The sequence below is a fragment of the Myotis brandtii genome, unplaced genomic scaffold, assembly GCF_000412655.1.
Source record: "Myotis brandtii unplaced genomic scaffold, ASM41265v1 scaffold777, whole genome shotgun sequence".
Classification (NCBI taxonomy): domain Eukaryota; kingdom Metazoa; phylum Chordata; class Mammalia; order Chiroptera; family Vespertilionidae; genus Myotis; species Myotis brandtii.
The window spans coordinates 52,656-67,403 of record NW_005371115.1 but is presented as its reverse complement, the minus strand read 5'-3'; the positions used below and the strand labels follow the sequence as shown (position 1 = coordinate 67,403).

General features: G+C 43.6%; 2 protein-coding genes across 4 annotated transcripts in view; both read right to left on the bottom strand.

The window, feature by feature from the left end:
• Window positions 1-1,745, bottom strand: part of TBC1D1 (TBC1 (tre-2/USP6, BUB2, cdc16) domain family, member 1) — a 91,107-nt gene extending 89,362 nt beyond the window's left edge. For all 3 annotated transcript variants that reach the window (XM_014530782.1, XM_014530783.1, XM_014530784.1), the window contains exon 1: window positions 1,632-1,745. In XM_014530782.1, the coding sequence (XP_014386268.1) occupies window positions 1,632-1,721 (90 nt within the window). In that variant the 5' untranslated portion in view covers window positions 1,722-1,745. The remainder of the gene's footprint in view (window positions 1-1,631) is intronic.
• Window positions 1,746-6,992: 5,247 nt separating this feature from the next.
• LOC106724244 (TBC1 domain family member 1-like) overlaps window positions 6,993-14,748 on the bottom strand; it is an 8,923-nt gene continuing 1,167 nt past the window's right edge. Inside the window, exons 2-4 of the mRNA XM_014530786.1 lie at window positions 11,457-11,975; window positions 9,484-9,573; window positions 6,993-7,215 (exon numbers count right to left, since the gene is read on the bottom strand). Of these exons, the coding sequence (XP_014386272.1) occupies window positions 7,075-7,215; window positions 9,484-9,573; window positions 11,457-11,975 (750 nt within the window). The 3' untranslated portion in view covers window positions 6,993-7,074. The remainder of the gene's footprint in view (window positions 7,216-9,483; window positions 9,574-11,456; window positions 11,976-14,748) is intronic.

Here is a 14,748-nt window from a genome sequence, read left to right as displayed (position 1 = left end):
CGCAACCTAGGCATGTGCCCTGACCAGGAATGGAACCAGCGACCTCTTGGTGCATGGGACGACGCTCAACCCACTGAGTCACACCAGCCAGGCCAACTGAGTGCACTTTTTAAAAGTAAAACTGTGTCACCATTTTTCTCTACAGCCTCTTTGCCATATGTACTCAGTGTCTCAAAACTTGTGCAGGTCAAAGAGCATCTCAAATTATATCCATTAGACACTTCTCGTTGCCGCAGAAAAAAACGTGTGTGTTTCCTATCCTGATGCATCGCACTGTTTTGGGGAAAGTTACATACACAGTGATGTCTACATAAAGAAAACTCACACTGGGGAGGAATACGCCTCTTCTACACTGGCTGGCAGGATGCTCCCCAAAGTGACTTGATAGCACTTTGTAATGCATTAATTATCAGAAGCAAATTACCACCCATTTATCCATTTACCCATTGATGAACTCCACATGCAAATCACATTCAATCCGTCTAAGCATACTGTGTACTTGGAACTCTAAAGATCCTTTAAGGGAAAGCAAATTGGTGTGTCTCAAGTGGATTCAGAAGAAAAATGTAAAGCCAATTAAAAGTCATGAAGATGACATCCTAAGCTATCCATGAAAGTTAGAAAACTTTCTGTGCTTTCCTTCTACGACATATGCCAACCTTACAGAGGGAGGAGAACGGGGATAAAGAGAACTTTAACATGTGGTTGAAAGAAAGACAAGCCTTTACTTTTTCACACTCACAGGAAACAGACCATGGGCCCTAACTGTTGAGCCTCTCCCCCTGCAAGGAGGAAGGCTGGAGCCTTCTCCTACGGTTTAACGACCCCTCTATTTGCAGGACCTCTGCCGCTCTCCTCCCACTCAAAAAGAGATACTTATTCTTTGTTTTGATGTGCTTAACTCCCTAGAAAAAATGCCAGAAAGCCATAGAAAATGCCCTGGGCCACAGCAGACATGACATTTCTGATGAGCTCATTAAAGAGTCAGAATGAACAGGTCACAGGCGTGCAGGCACACACAGCGTGGTTTCCCCAAGATACGTGGCATCGAAACGCAAGGACGGGAGCGGGTCTCCGGGCTTAATGCAGAAAGCCCCCGAGCTTGGTTTTTTTCTGTATTTTGTTTAGGTTTGACATAGTCTACTGTTCTAAGGAGACAACATCATCTACATTTATTTTCAAACCAAAAAAATAATAAGACAGGAGGAACAATTAATGTTCAATGTCATGTAGAAAACGGCATCTCCTGCAACTCCCTACTCGGAGCCAAACTGCGTGGAGAAGGGTGGCAGAGGTTTCCCACGGAGCAGAGGAGCGCTCAGGGATGAAAGTTCAGGTCTCTGTCCCCGGGCTGAGGTTCTTCCACTTTGTAATTTCTCTCACTCTGAAATGGTATTTTTATGAGAGCACTCCCCCCCTGGTTTTGTTGTTTTCACTCGAAAACCAAGACCTGATGTGAATCTGCAATTCCGACCTGGCCCTTCCACGGGGCCGTTCCAGCTTAAACCAAGCGGAGTTAGGGCCACTTCCCGGGGGCCGTGACAGCTCTGGTCTCCTATTGCTCAAAAATGACATTTCACAAGGGGCTGCTGACTCTTCTTCCCGTATGGAAAGGCACGCTCCCACTGTACCTGCACCTCCTCAAAAACCATTGCTTGCTCCTGATTGGTTAACGTTGTCAGGTGCTTCTGGAGTTCTAGTTTGGTTTTAGAAGAATTCATTCCTATTAAGAGAAAAAAAAAGAGTGATGAAAACATGTAAAAGTTATGAGGTAGAGTGAACACTTCTATACTCATTCTCTTGACATTCTACCTACCCACTGCAGGCCTTCAAAATTTTATGGAAATCCTAACCAATAAAGTTGATAATGGCAATGACAACAACTAACAGCTTTTAGTTGAGCCCTCCATGGACCAGGTACTGTCTTAAACATCAGGCCTCCATCATATCATTCCATGCTCTGATGAAGAGGGTTTTATTATCCCCATTTTACAGGTAAGGAAACTGAGACCCAGAGAGTTTATATAATTCCCAAAAACCACAACCTTGGATTCCACCTCAGGTCTATGTGGTTCCAAATTACTTTTTGGCCACTGCTCCATGTTAAAACCCCTCACACAATCAGAACGTTGTCCTCAGAAAATGATAAATTCTCAACCTGGCCTGGTAGCTCAACGGTTAGAGCACCATCCCAATATGCCAAGGTTGTGGGTTCGATCCCCAATCAGGGCACATACAAGAATTAACCAATGAATGCATAAATAAGTGGAACAACAAATCGATGTTTCTCTCTCTCAATTTTAAAAATTAAAAAAAAGAAAATGATAAATTCTCATGAGTATTTGCTATAAATAAGTGGAACAACAAATCGACGTTTCTCTCTCTCAATTTTAAAAATTAAAAAAAGAAAATGATAAATTCTCATGAGTATTTGCCCTCAACATCTTTTCTTAAGGAGAAATAACTACTACTCCATTTGAAAACTGACCAACATATTTCTCTTGCATGTTATACTCCCACACATAAAATTGAATCATGTGACTAACCACTTTCCTCTTACCACCGCTTGCTTATTCATATTCTTAGGACAATAACCATTACAGAGGATTCTGAGAAAAAGTTATAAAAATAGCCCTAACTGGTTTGGCTCAGTGGATAGGGTGTCAGCCTGCAGACTGCCTTGGTTGCGGGCACATCCCCAGTGGGGAATGTGCAGGAGGCAGCTGATCGATGTTTCTCTCTCATCGATGTTTCTAACTCTCTATCCCTCTCCCTCCTCTCTCTAAAAACTCAATAAAATATATTAAAAAAATAAAAATAAAGCCACAGTTTTAGTGCCCATTAGTGTCTAATACTTCAGAACGTTCTTTCTCCACACAGACATGGCTCAGACCCTGTTTTGCCTTTTCTTGGTGCCAGAGATAAATGTACCACACGATGAACTTTAGAATGAAAGGATTTACTGACATAACCACTGCGCGTATAGACATATCTCGTTTCACTGTACTTCACTGCACTCTGACGATATTGCATTTTTTACAAACTGGAGGTTTGTGGAAAACTCCAGCAAGAAGATTATAACTTGCTGAAGGCTCAGATAATGGTTAGCATTTTTTAGCAATAAAGTATTTTTGATTGAGGTATGTACATTGTTTTTTTCAGACATAATATTAGTACACAATATAGTGTAAACATAACTCTTATATGCATGGGAAACCAAAAAATTCGTGTGACTCATGTTTTTACTGTGATATTTGCTGTATTGTGGTGGTCCAACCTGAACCCGTAACATCTCTGAGGGATGCCTGTACTTTTATTCCAAGGATGACCCTCTCCTTATCCACCTGACACTCTCTTCTCCTCCCAAGAGTGAGCCCCGGGCAGGCGTCTGGCCTGTTCTCCAGAGCCTCAGAGCCATGATGCACCGATACAGCTAAGAGGGGACACCTCGCAGATCTGGACCAGGAACTTGGAAATCAGGCCTGCTTCACAGGTGAGCTTGCTGGGGTCTAGCGAAGACAGGTTACTTGTCCAAGGTCAGGAGCCGACAGCAGCCAAGCCTGCCCCAGTGCCCCTCCCTCCTGCGGCCCCTACTCACACTGCTGCAGCCATCTCAGCTTCCAGGAAGTCCCTCCCTCCTTCTTTTGCCAATATTTCTTCAGTGATTACTGTGCCACTTCACTCAATACCACACCTCATTTGATCCTCAGAATAATCCTTGGAGTGGGCACTATTTCTAGTAATAAAGGTGTAGATGGAGAAACTGAGGTGCGGTGAAGTCAAGTATTCTGTCCAAGGTCGTCAGCTGAGTAAGGGACAGAGTTAGAATCTGAGCCATGTCTGTTTGCCTCCGGGGATCACTCTGAAACCCTCGCTGCCTCCCTTCTGCCTGGAGAGTCAGGTGGTCTGACACATGAGGGCGTCGATACCAAGGGAGTCAATTCACAGGTGGGCAAGAGCGCAGCAAGGACAGATGGGTTTTGTCAGAGCAAATTCAGGTGCTCCCCTGGCAAGATGTCAGGTCTTAGAAGGCAGGGAGACAAATAGTTGATTTTACTGTCCGAACGACTTAAACATTGAATCAAAATGGTGTTGAAATTCACAGTAACATAAGCCCTCACTAATCATTAACCAACACTCCTCCTTGCATATGGAGATGTCTCGGACAGTGTCAGCTTCCTAGTTTGGACACACTGTATTGTTTGCCTGGCACGTAGGTCAAAACTTTCCATCCACCCTAAGTGTTTTATTTCCCTCTAGCAGTTACAAATCATCTCAAAATTACCAATTTCCTGTTGGAACAAGTTAGGGGGGGAAATCAGAACAAGGAAAAACTATTAATGGTACAAAAGCAGGGGGCGGGGGAGGGAGGGGAAGCAATGGAAATAAGAACAAATAGGTTGAAAATGGAACTAGAGAATTAACTGAAAATTTAGATGGAGTGACCCATCCCAAAGTGGACAGGAGGCGCACACACCGTCTGAAGGGTGTGTGGAAGGGATGAATGTCAACCACAAAGGTCAAAGGCCAAGGACACAGACAGTGTACTGGCATTCGCACCACTGCTGAGGGAGCCGATAGCTGGCCAATGAGATTAAAAATATTGCCAGACACTGTACGTGAGCCCTGAGAGTTCAGGAAGGTAGAAACTCAATATGAAATGCATGTTTTGAAGCAATACTGGTTATTATGAACTGACTTCCACAGAATCCAAAATACACACAAAAGTGGTCCACAGCACTGTGTGTACTGAACCCCAAACTGGCAGCTCCTCAAAGACAGAGACCCGCAGGCAGCGCCAGCCCGACACAGCACCCCTCAAACAGAAAAGCCAAACAAAGCTGTGGACAGGAGCAGAGGGCGGCAGACTGGGCGCCTCCATCGTGTGAAAGGGGATCAATGGACGTTTCCCATCTGAATAGCACAGGACCAGGCTCTCTAGGGTTCTGTCTGGCTTTGCAGTGGTGCCAGCTTACATGCACACAGCCTGCATGCTACGAAGACCCTCCACGCACTTTATGCAGCTCTGAAGGTGCTTCATGATGTCGCTCCCACTCTACCAGGGAGAGAGGGGAGGTGGCAGAGGCTGGCTCCCTGTGATTGGGGAGCCGGTGGCAGTAGGTACTCTGAAACGTCACTCCACCCCCTCTACAGTGCAGAAACGTCTCACCGTTTCCAGCACAATCTGAATATTCCCAAATCTTCCCTACGTGTATAACAAATGCAAATAAAACACAGGGGCAAAAACAGCTTCCAGAGCTTCGGCACATCCTCAGGACTCTTTTACACCGTGTCCTGGTAAAATTACGAGAAGAGAAAAAAATGCCATACCTGCTTTACCTCCCCAATATGGGTGTGAACTTTTTGCTTCTCTTCATATAAACATCTCAGGAAAGAAATAACCAATTCATTCTCTCGCTGCTCATTTCTTGGTCTCAATTTCTTAAAAAAGAAGAAGGAGAAGATATTACATTTATTTTTTTATTGTCAACAAAACTACTTTGGAAATGCTAACTAACCGTGTCCTTCCATTCATTAATTAGTGTTTTACCCAATCACCTCACTAGGGGGCACCAATGATCCCAAAAAGGGAGATTATTTTTTAAAAGAAACAGTGGAACTAGCTGGTGGGCCAGAATTAGCTCTTGACCTCTGATGTCCTTATGCCTAAAATAAATATTTCACATCAGATAGAGGCATAGTCAAAATATTTAATAAACAAATAGTCTTGAAAACAGAAGAAAAGAACAAAATCTGTGTAAACACCCAGAGGTCAAGAGCCATCGTGGCTACACATTTATAAACTCTGATGGTTAGTGAAATAGAAAGAAAAAGAGCGACTGGGCCCAGGGTCATGGTTCTATATGTCACATGTGTTCGTCAGCAAGCACTTTCTGCCACAAGGCATGAACTCGCACACAAAATGTCATGGCACTGATTCCATTTTTTTTCTATTTACAAAATTCTCTCCACATCCTTTACTTTTCAGGCAGCGTGATGGCAAAGCACAGGGGAGTAGGAATGAGGACCTGGAGGCCCAAGGTGCTGCCTGGAAGTGTGACCAAAGGCGTAGTTTAACTTAGCTTCCTCGTCCGTTCAAATGAAGCTGGTGGACGAGACACACTAACGGTCTCCTCCAGCCCCCACAGTCTTTGGATTTGAAATTACCAGTCAGAGTTCATTTTTAGAAGACCATCCAACTTAATGGTTTATTTTCACTGAACATGAAGAAAACAAAGCTGAACTGCTCTGGAGATACACAAAACGTCTAGTCTATAAACTTCGGAAATGCATCTTTTTTAGATGAACAATTATCCATTGTCCGGCTCCTGGACCTCTCTCCCTACTCCAAACTTCTAGCCTGCCCTTTGAAACAAAGTCGGGGTGCGATAAATGGACCCACTCTACAAGCATCTGAGTCTGGGTCGATGCTACTCTTAGCAACCTCCTCCCCCAGCTAATGAAGGAACAATGATTTCACCCTTCATGCCATGGGCTTTAGAAGGAAAGGCAACACTAACCTAGACCTTCTGACATTCACTCTCTTAAAGAAAAAGGTCACTTTAAAAAAGAAGTTGTTCCTGTTACTCAAGGAAAATACAGTGAATAAGTAGAAGGGTTTTTTTAAATTATTATTATTGAGGACCTTCTGTTCTTTCAAATTTCACATTTAAAATTATGTTCAATTTGTAACAATGAAATTGGGGGTCACCACAACATGAGGAACTGTATTAAAGGGTCGCAGCACTAGGAAGGTTGAGAACCACTGGCCTAGATGCTCAGGGCTCTTACAGGGGATACGAGAAAAACTAAAAGCACCAATTAGTTACAGAGTGAAAAAGCCAATTCCTCTGATCAAAAGTCCAAAATGACATTTTAAAATTGCTAAACCAGGGGGTGCAGGCGAGCCAGTTCTTAAAAAATAACGAAAACTGAAAATGCACACCCAAGTAAATCTCAGGTACGTGCTAATTAAATAGTCATGAAAGAATAGTAAAGTCAAATAACAATATGTCAATGAGACTGCGGTTTTGCTAAGGAAAGAAAAATCCGTGAGGTTGAAAGTCCTCGTCGCTAAGGGTTCACGTGAGCGCTGCCCGCCAGGCTTACCAGAGCCTCGTTTGTGCACTGAAACACGTAACAGACGAAATGGAAACCGCCGCCTCCCGACGACTCCCGGCAGATGAACCCGAAGTGGTCCACGTGTCTAATACCCTGTCGGAGGTGGGAGAGAAGAAGGAACGTTGAGCTGAATCCGAAAGAGGCATCGCTGCCAGGAAGGCAACTGCCAATTTACACCACGCCACGTGAAAGGGCACCATCACGTCATTATTTCAGGTAAACATCTAAAAACCCCTCCCAAATATGATGATGAACACTGTTCTTCTCAAATGCTACTCTGATTATTCCCACAATAAGATCTCACAACTGGAGTTTTTAATGCTCATTTTAGCACTAAAAGGAAGGAAAGAAAAGTTGACACAGAAAAATGAGAATTTTTCGGAGGTATTAAAGAATAAAAAGCTACTTGGAAAATCAAAAGCAGACCAGAGATAAATGAAGAAACACAACCATACACACACATGCACACACACGCATACATGCACACATGCAAACACACACAGACACAAAGGTTAAAAGATTCAAAAACATGCGTGTACTTATACAATAAATGGGCAAATACTGAAGTAAACTGGTATGAAGAATGAGCCAGAAATTATAATCACAAAGGAAAGATAAGCTTTTAAACATAAGATGTTAAGGCCAGGGCTCCATCGTCGTTTTTAAGAGCTCTTTCTAATAAATATTAATATCTAAACTTGTTTTGAACGTATCAGCTATGAGGCACCTTAATACAGAGAAGACATGGTCCATAGACATTCATGCGGGGGGTCTCCTGAGAGCACCCGCCGGCGGAGGTCTGAGTGCTGACCGCGGGAAGGTCAGGCGATTACGTAAACTTGAGGAAATCATAAAACTATCACGTGAAAAAGCCAACATTAAGCATTACCATTTCCATAGAAATAGCAGCAAATCAAGATAAAAGTTCTGCGGAGAATCTCACGTTCGATCAGATGTTTTCTGATCCGTGGCAACCAGGGCCTGGCTGGCTGCTCAGTGTTCTCCACCAGCAAGTGCAGCACATGCTAGAGGTTCCTCCTCGGGGGAACGGGGTTTGGAAAAACTGTTCCTTTGTAAATGGTCCCCTATTTGATCTATTAAAGAACATTCTTTAGTTTCACATTTTGGGGGGGAAAATCCCTTTGAATCCTTAAGGAGATCATGTTATAAATCAATAAACAATGAGATCTTCATCATCTTATTAAGAGAAAATGGAAGTGAGGAAATGAGAAGTCAGAGTTTAAAAAGTAGTCAAACAGTATCTTGAGTGACCTCGTAGTTGTGAGGAAGATCCTGAGTAAAACTGGCACAGCTCATTTATAACTGATCGATCCTCCAAAATCTATGGAACTCATTGGGAGATTATCAAGAAAGAACTCAAGTAGACAGTATCCTGAGCAAAACATCCTCAAAAATAATCGCTGTCTATTCTATTTTGAGAAAGAAGAAATCATGTTATTTTTTTTTTTTTAGTTTTATTCATTTCAAACGGGACGGATCCAGCCCGCGGGCCGTAGTTTGCCCACAGCTGTGCTAGAGGTTCCTTCTCGGGGGAACAGGGTTTGGAAAAACTGTTCCTTTGTAAATGGTCCCCTATTTGATCTATTGAGGAACATTCTTTAGTTTCACATTTTGGGGGGGAAAATCCCTTTGAATCCTTAAGGAGATCATGTTATAAATCAATAAACAACGAGATCTTCATCATCTTATTAAGAGAAAATGGAAGTGAGGAAATGAGAAGTCAGAGTTTAAAAAGTAGTCAAACAGTATCTTGAGTGACCTCATAGTTGTGAGGAAGATCCTGAGTAAAACTGGCACAGCTCATTTATAACTGATCGATTCTCCAAAATCTACGGAACTCATTGGGAGATTATTAAGAAAGAACTCAAGTAGACAGTATCCTGAGCAAAACATCCTCAAAAATAATCGCTGTCTATTATATTTTGAGATAGAAGAAATCATGTTATTGGTACCCAATAAAGTTATTAAGTTTGTAAAGAAGAAATAAGTATCTATTTAAAAATATGTATGAATATATATATAAAACGTGCCCACAGACATACACATATACACATGAGAATCATCTCTTGGAAATATTACCACCAGTAATTGAAAAAAAGAAAAGTAGACCTATTTTCTCCAGTAGGTTATTGTTTCTAAAAACAAAATCCTTAATTTCAAAATTACATTCACATTTTGCCTTAACATGTCAAAGTAAAGGAGGAAGAAATGCAAGAACACAAATCAAGTACTTAGAACACATACATCTTGTGACCTTTAGCACTTCCGTTGATGGACAGATATGGAAATAATTCAGTAAAAATTCCACTGCAATTGAGCCAATAACCCATCTGAACTTACCTGAGAGCAGAAGGATATCTCCTTAAAATTTTTCTCCAATGCTATTTTTTTGGTGTCAGGACTGATGAGGTAAACTTCAGATTGACCAATCTTAAAAGACAAACAAAAAAAGCAACCAGCTTCTCATGAAAGCTGAATTCAAATTTATCTCACAAACTTTCTCATTTCATGACCCATGAAAATAAAGAATAAAAGGGGCAAGCGTCTATAAAATTCTGACTATCTCACCGTGTAAAATCGCTTCCAAGGTTGTCATTTAACCTACGGGTTTCGGGTAGTGCAGGACAACTTAGCGCGTTCGCCTACATTAAACAGCGGTCCCTCCGTGTGATGGAAGAACCACATATCCAAAGTCAGCAGCAACGCCTCAGCTCCTACGTAAGTGAATCTCCCAGAAAACAAAAACTGTCTTTTAAAACGTCCCAAACAGTTTACTAATGACTTTTATTCTACGTCTTTTAAAATTATTGTTAAAATAATCTACCCTTTGTGGAGTCCATACTATGTGTTAGGCATTCCTGTACTATGTAGCAGACTTTGTAAAGTTAGAGCATTAGCATAACTTAACACTGTCTTACTGACCTGAGTCAGCACAGCAGACTCCGCTCTAGAACTGAGCCGCCATGGCCACCTGCTGTCTGTGCTCCGTCCCTCCCCCGGGGCCTCCTCTCCTGCACCTCCCTGAACCCAGGACACTCTGCTGGTTGTCCACACCAAAGCCTCTGCTCGGTGAAAGTCACCTCCTCAAAGAAGCCCCCCCAGACCCCCGAGGCTCTGGCAGCACCCTCTGCTTATCCTTTGCAGTATTTATCCCAACTGTAATGAGATCATTACTTGCAACCAGTTGTTGGTCTCTTTTTCCAGAATCTAAACTCCACGTGGGCAGAGACTACATGTCTTGTTCACGGCTGTATTTCTGGTGCATTGCAAGGGACCCTGTATGCAGTGGACACACAATAAGTACTCGAAAATAAATGCACCGAGCAGCTTTCCCGATGACTCCAAGAGAAATTTTTCAAAAATACAGATTAAAGCACAAGACTGACTGCAAGTAGCACCCTTCAGTACACTAGGTCTATGATGAAAACGGGAAGAAGTCAGCCCTGTGTTCCCTGACTCGATCGTAAACCGACATACAGCCATCAGCACTAAACTAAGTAGCCAGCTCCTTACCCCTCAGTCATCTCACTGCCCTGGGTCAGGCACAAGAACAAGACGGGACAGATAAGGTAATTCTGCTCAACCTTAAGTCAAAGGAACAACAGAGAGGGGCGGGGGCGTCAAGGGACGATCAGTTCTCTCCATCTTCAGAGGCCAGCGCCCTGCTGGGACAGCTCCACCCCCATCAGCTCAGACCCAGGGACTCCCAGGGAGGGCAGCGCATGCAGCACCCCCACCTGCCAGGGACAGCCTCCCTGCCAATTCCTTTTCTGCCGTTTGGCCCATTATCAGTTTACCAAACTTCTAGAAAAAAGTGAGCAGGCCATTGGCTGAACTAACATTTCAGTTTGGGTATAAATTTCAAATATCACGTCATCTCCAAATCCAATTACCCTGCTTAACAAAGCATAAATGCTTTATACATTAATAAAAATACCAAGGAGGGAGTAGTTTCCAAAAAGATTTTGTTGAAAGAGATGACTTGAAATTACTATACATTTTTTAAAATCCCTTTCTGGGCCTCTTTTACACTTATTAACTGTGTTCCTTCCACATTGAAAAGTTATCTTTATAAGCATGGTTGGGGGAGATAAAAATTATATAAGAAAATGGATTCTTATTATCCTTCCCCTTGATGACTTTAAAGGCTTAGGACTCAAGCAAGGACTTTATCCTGAGAAAAGAATTATTGAGGATAAAAATACATGGATTCCACATAAATCCAAAAGCAATGTACTAAGCTTCTTCACTCAATAAAGCAGATTTTCTTATCTTAAGACTGGGGATGACCACGAGGCTTGGTGATGTTTTACCGTAAAAAGCATAGTTCGATTTTCCTCAATATCCGTTGGCTGCACAATATTGTGTCCACTGATGAGGTGGTTCTCAATGTCGTTTTCATCAAAAGAGCTGAAGAAACTGTGACTTCGCAAGCTCCCATCCTGAAACTCCTTCCTATAGGCCAGGGAGTGCAGGCCGGGCTGTGAGAAGGACTTGCGCATGGGCCAGTGGCCCTGCTCCGTGGGCCCCGCGGGCTGCAGCACCGACCGGAACTTATCCGTGAAGGAAAGCGCCACAGCAGGGTTGCTGGCCTCGGAGTTCTGGGAGACCAGGTCAAGTTCGGCTTTCCTGCTGCAACTGATGTGGTTGAACTTCTCAATGCACTCGTCGATCAGGGCTGGCGGTGCCTTCTTGTGCGCCACGGTCACCCGGCCGCAGAAGAGCACCTCGAACTTCTTGGAGAACGTGTCGTCGAACTCCGAGGGGCAATGCAGTTCCTCCTGGCGGGCGATCCTCCCTGCTTGGCGGATGGAGCTGATGATCTCGGGCACCTGCCGAGAGAGGAAGGAGTGTTATTTGGAACACGTAGTAGTGGGCACTCCCGGGCACAAGGAGCCAACACCATGCTCTCCCCCGGCTTCGCTGCACATTCCATCACAGGGCACCAAAGGAGGATCCCACAGGAATCTGTCCACTCCTTTCCTGGCACTTGTCTCACTGTCAGTGTACTGACCTTCTAGAAAAAGAAGTCTGCCCTCCCATGGGTGCAAAATACACAACTTTCGCAGGGAAGAGATGAGGAATCCTATATAATAAAAGCCTAATATTCTAAATGTCCAGGCGTTCGTTCAACCGGTCGACCAGTCGCTATGACACACTCTGACCACTGGAGCCTAATATTCTAAATGTCCAGGCGTTCGTTCAACCGTCGACCAGTCGCTATGACACACTCACCACTGGGGGGGCAGACAATCCAATTGGAAGGTTAGTTTGCTGCTGGGGTCCGGTGGATCAGACTGGGTGAGACAGGCCGGACATGCCCTGGAGCCCTCCACGGTCCCTCCCTGGCCTAACTGTGCACCAGTGGGGTCCCTCAGCCTGGCCTGCGCCCTCTCACAATCTGGGACCCCTGGGGATGTCAGAGAGACGGTTTTGGCCCAAACCCCACAGGCCAGGCCACCAGTGCAGGACTCCATGCACCAGGCCTCTAGTAGCATTTATAAAGCACCTCTTACATCTGAGGGGCTACTCTAGAAGATTCACATGCCCACACCCCACAAGGTTAAGTCAACTGGCTCACGGATGCACAGCCAACGTGGCTAGCCTTGGATTCAAACCCAGGCTGGTGCCAGTGCAAAGCCAAAGGTCCTCTCTGGAGAAGCCATCACCCCCAGAGAGTTTTGTCTCCAATGCAGCTCACCAAACACTATGCAGAGACTCTAGATCTCATGGCAATGTACCTGGGAAAGTTGTCCACAATAAATGGCTGGGATGAGGATGACAAGACAAGACTGAAATAATCTTATAAAACATTTCTTTAAATCATTTTCTTCAACAACAACTGACAATTTATTGCTGAGTCCTGTACTCCCTAATAGTTGAATAGTATTAAGTGCAGAGCGTGGAGGTTTTAATCAAGGAGTAAGCAACCATGACGGCATCATTATCACAGCAACACACTGGGGCTCCCGCTCACGGAGATGCCCAAGCCTTTAGGTTCAAGGTAAAGTCACGATCAGAGAATGAACAAAATGCTCTCGTGAGCTACTGCGGTCCCGACTGCTACACCCTCTCATCAGTAGCTTGGGACGAGATCCCTCAGAGTTCAGAGCAGCAGCAGACGGAGGAGGAGTCTGTGGCCGCTGTGGGTAGGTCTGTGCGATCAGCCACACACTAAAACAAGACGGGCATGGATTCAACCTGCCATAAGGAAGTGCCTACTTATTGTCATGACCTAACACCCAAAGCAATTTTTTTCCTTTTTTATCTGTTAGATAATTTGATTTAAAGTCCAATACCCATAGGCCCAATGTCTTTTTAAAAACATTATAGGGAAGGAAAAACAACAACACCTTTTCAATTTAGGTCAAAGATCAATATAATACAGTAGATGGAGGTGGTTTTAATAGATTTTAAAAGTATGCTTATATTCTGGGTTCATGACATAATCCCTTAAAACCCAATGACTCAAAAGATTTTTTTTCTCTGTGATTTCATATCAAGCACATCTTAAAGATAATCTCTCTACCATAAAAGATTATGATATGTCATTTCAAGGTATTTTATCATATAGAGTCCAAATAGCCCTAGCCAGTTTTGTTCAGTGGCTAGAGCATTAGCCTGCAGAGTGAAGGGCCCCAGGTTCAATTCCAGTCAAGGACATGTACATCGGTTGCAGGCTCAATCCCCAACCCTGGTGGGGGCCCGGGCAGGAGGCAACCAATCGATGTGTCTCTCTCATATCGATGTTTCTCTATCTCTCCCCTTCCCTTCCACTCTTTCTTAAAATCAATGGGAAAATATCCTCGGGTGAGGATTAACAACAACAACAACAACAACAAAGTCAAAATACCTTTAAGGATATCTTAAAAATTGATTATGAAGTATAAAACCTAAATGATACTAAATAAGGTGAAATGTCAACAGACATCAAGCATCTGTCTGCACTATTTGCTTGTGCTATAGCTCACTCCTCTACCGCTAAGTAATTATACATCGCATGGAGGCCTCAAAATTCTTCATCAATATAAAAAAGGCAGGACAAAGAGAAGAAAGAGGTAGGGAGTCGAGGTTTCATTCACACCTTTGCCAACAAGTCACCACAAGACCTCAGCAACATCAGCCTCAGTTTCTCTCTTTGAAAAAAAAAATGCTTATTAAGATTTTTCAGTTAAAAGTTGTATCTGTGAAGTAAACAATGATGATATTTTTCAAAGAAAAATAACCAACTTACGCAAGTCAGGAACCTTGTCGCTTTTCTGAGCAAGTGTGTGGAATTATTTTATCAGGAGCCACATGAGTCTTCCCAATTACTAACCCTTCTCTCTGAACAGAACATTCAAAGCTTACTCAGTCTTTTGAGGTTTGTTAAAATTACTGACATTTCTGGCCCTAGCTGATTTGGCTCAGTGGATAGAATGTCGGCCTGAAGGGTCCCGGGTTCGATTCCGGTCAAGGGCACATGACCAGGTTGCGGGCTCGACCCCCACTGGAGGGCATTCAGGAGGCAGCCAAACAATGATTCTCTCTCATCATTGATGTTTCTGTCTCTCTGTCCCTCTCCCTTTCTCTCTGAAGTCAATAAAAATATATATTTAAAAAAAA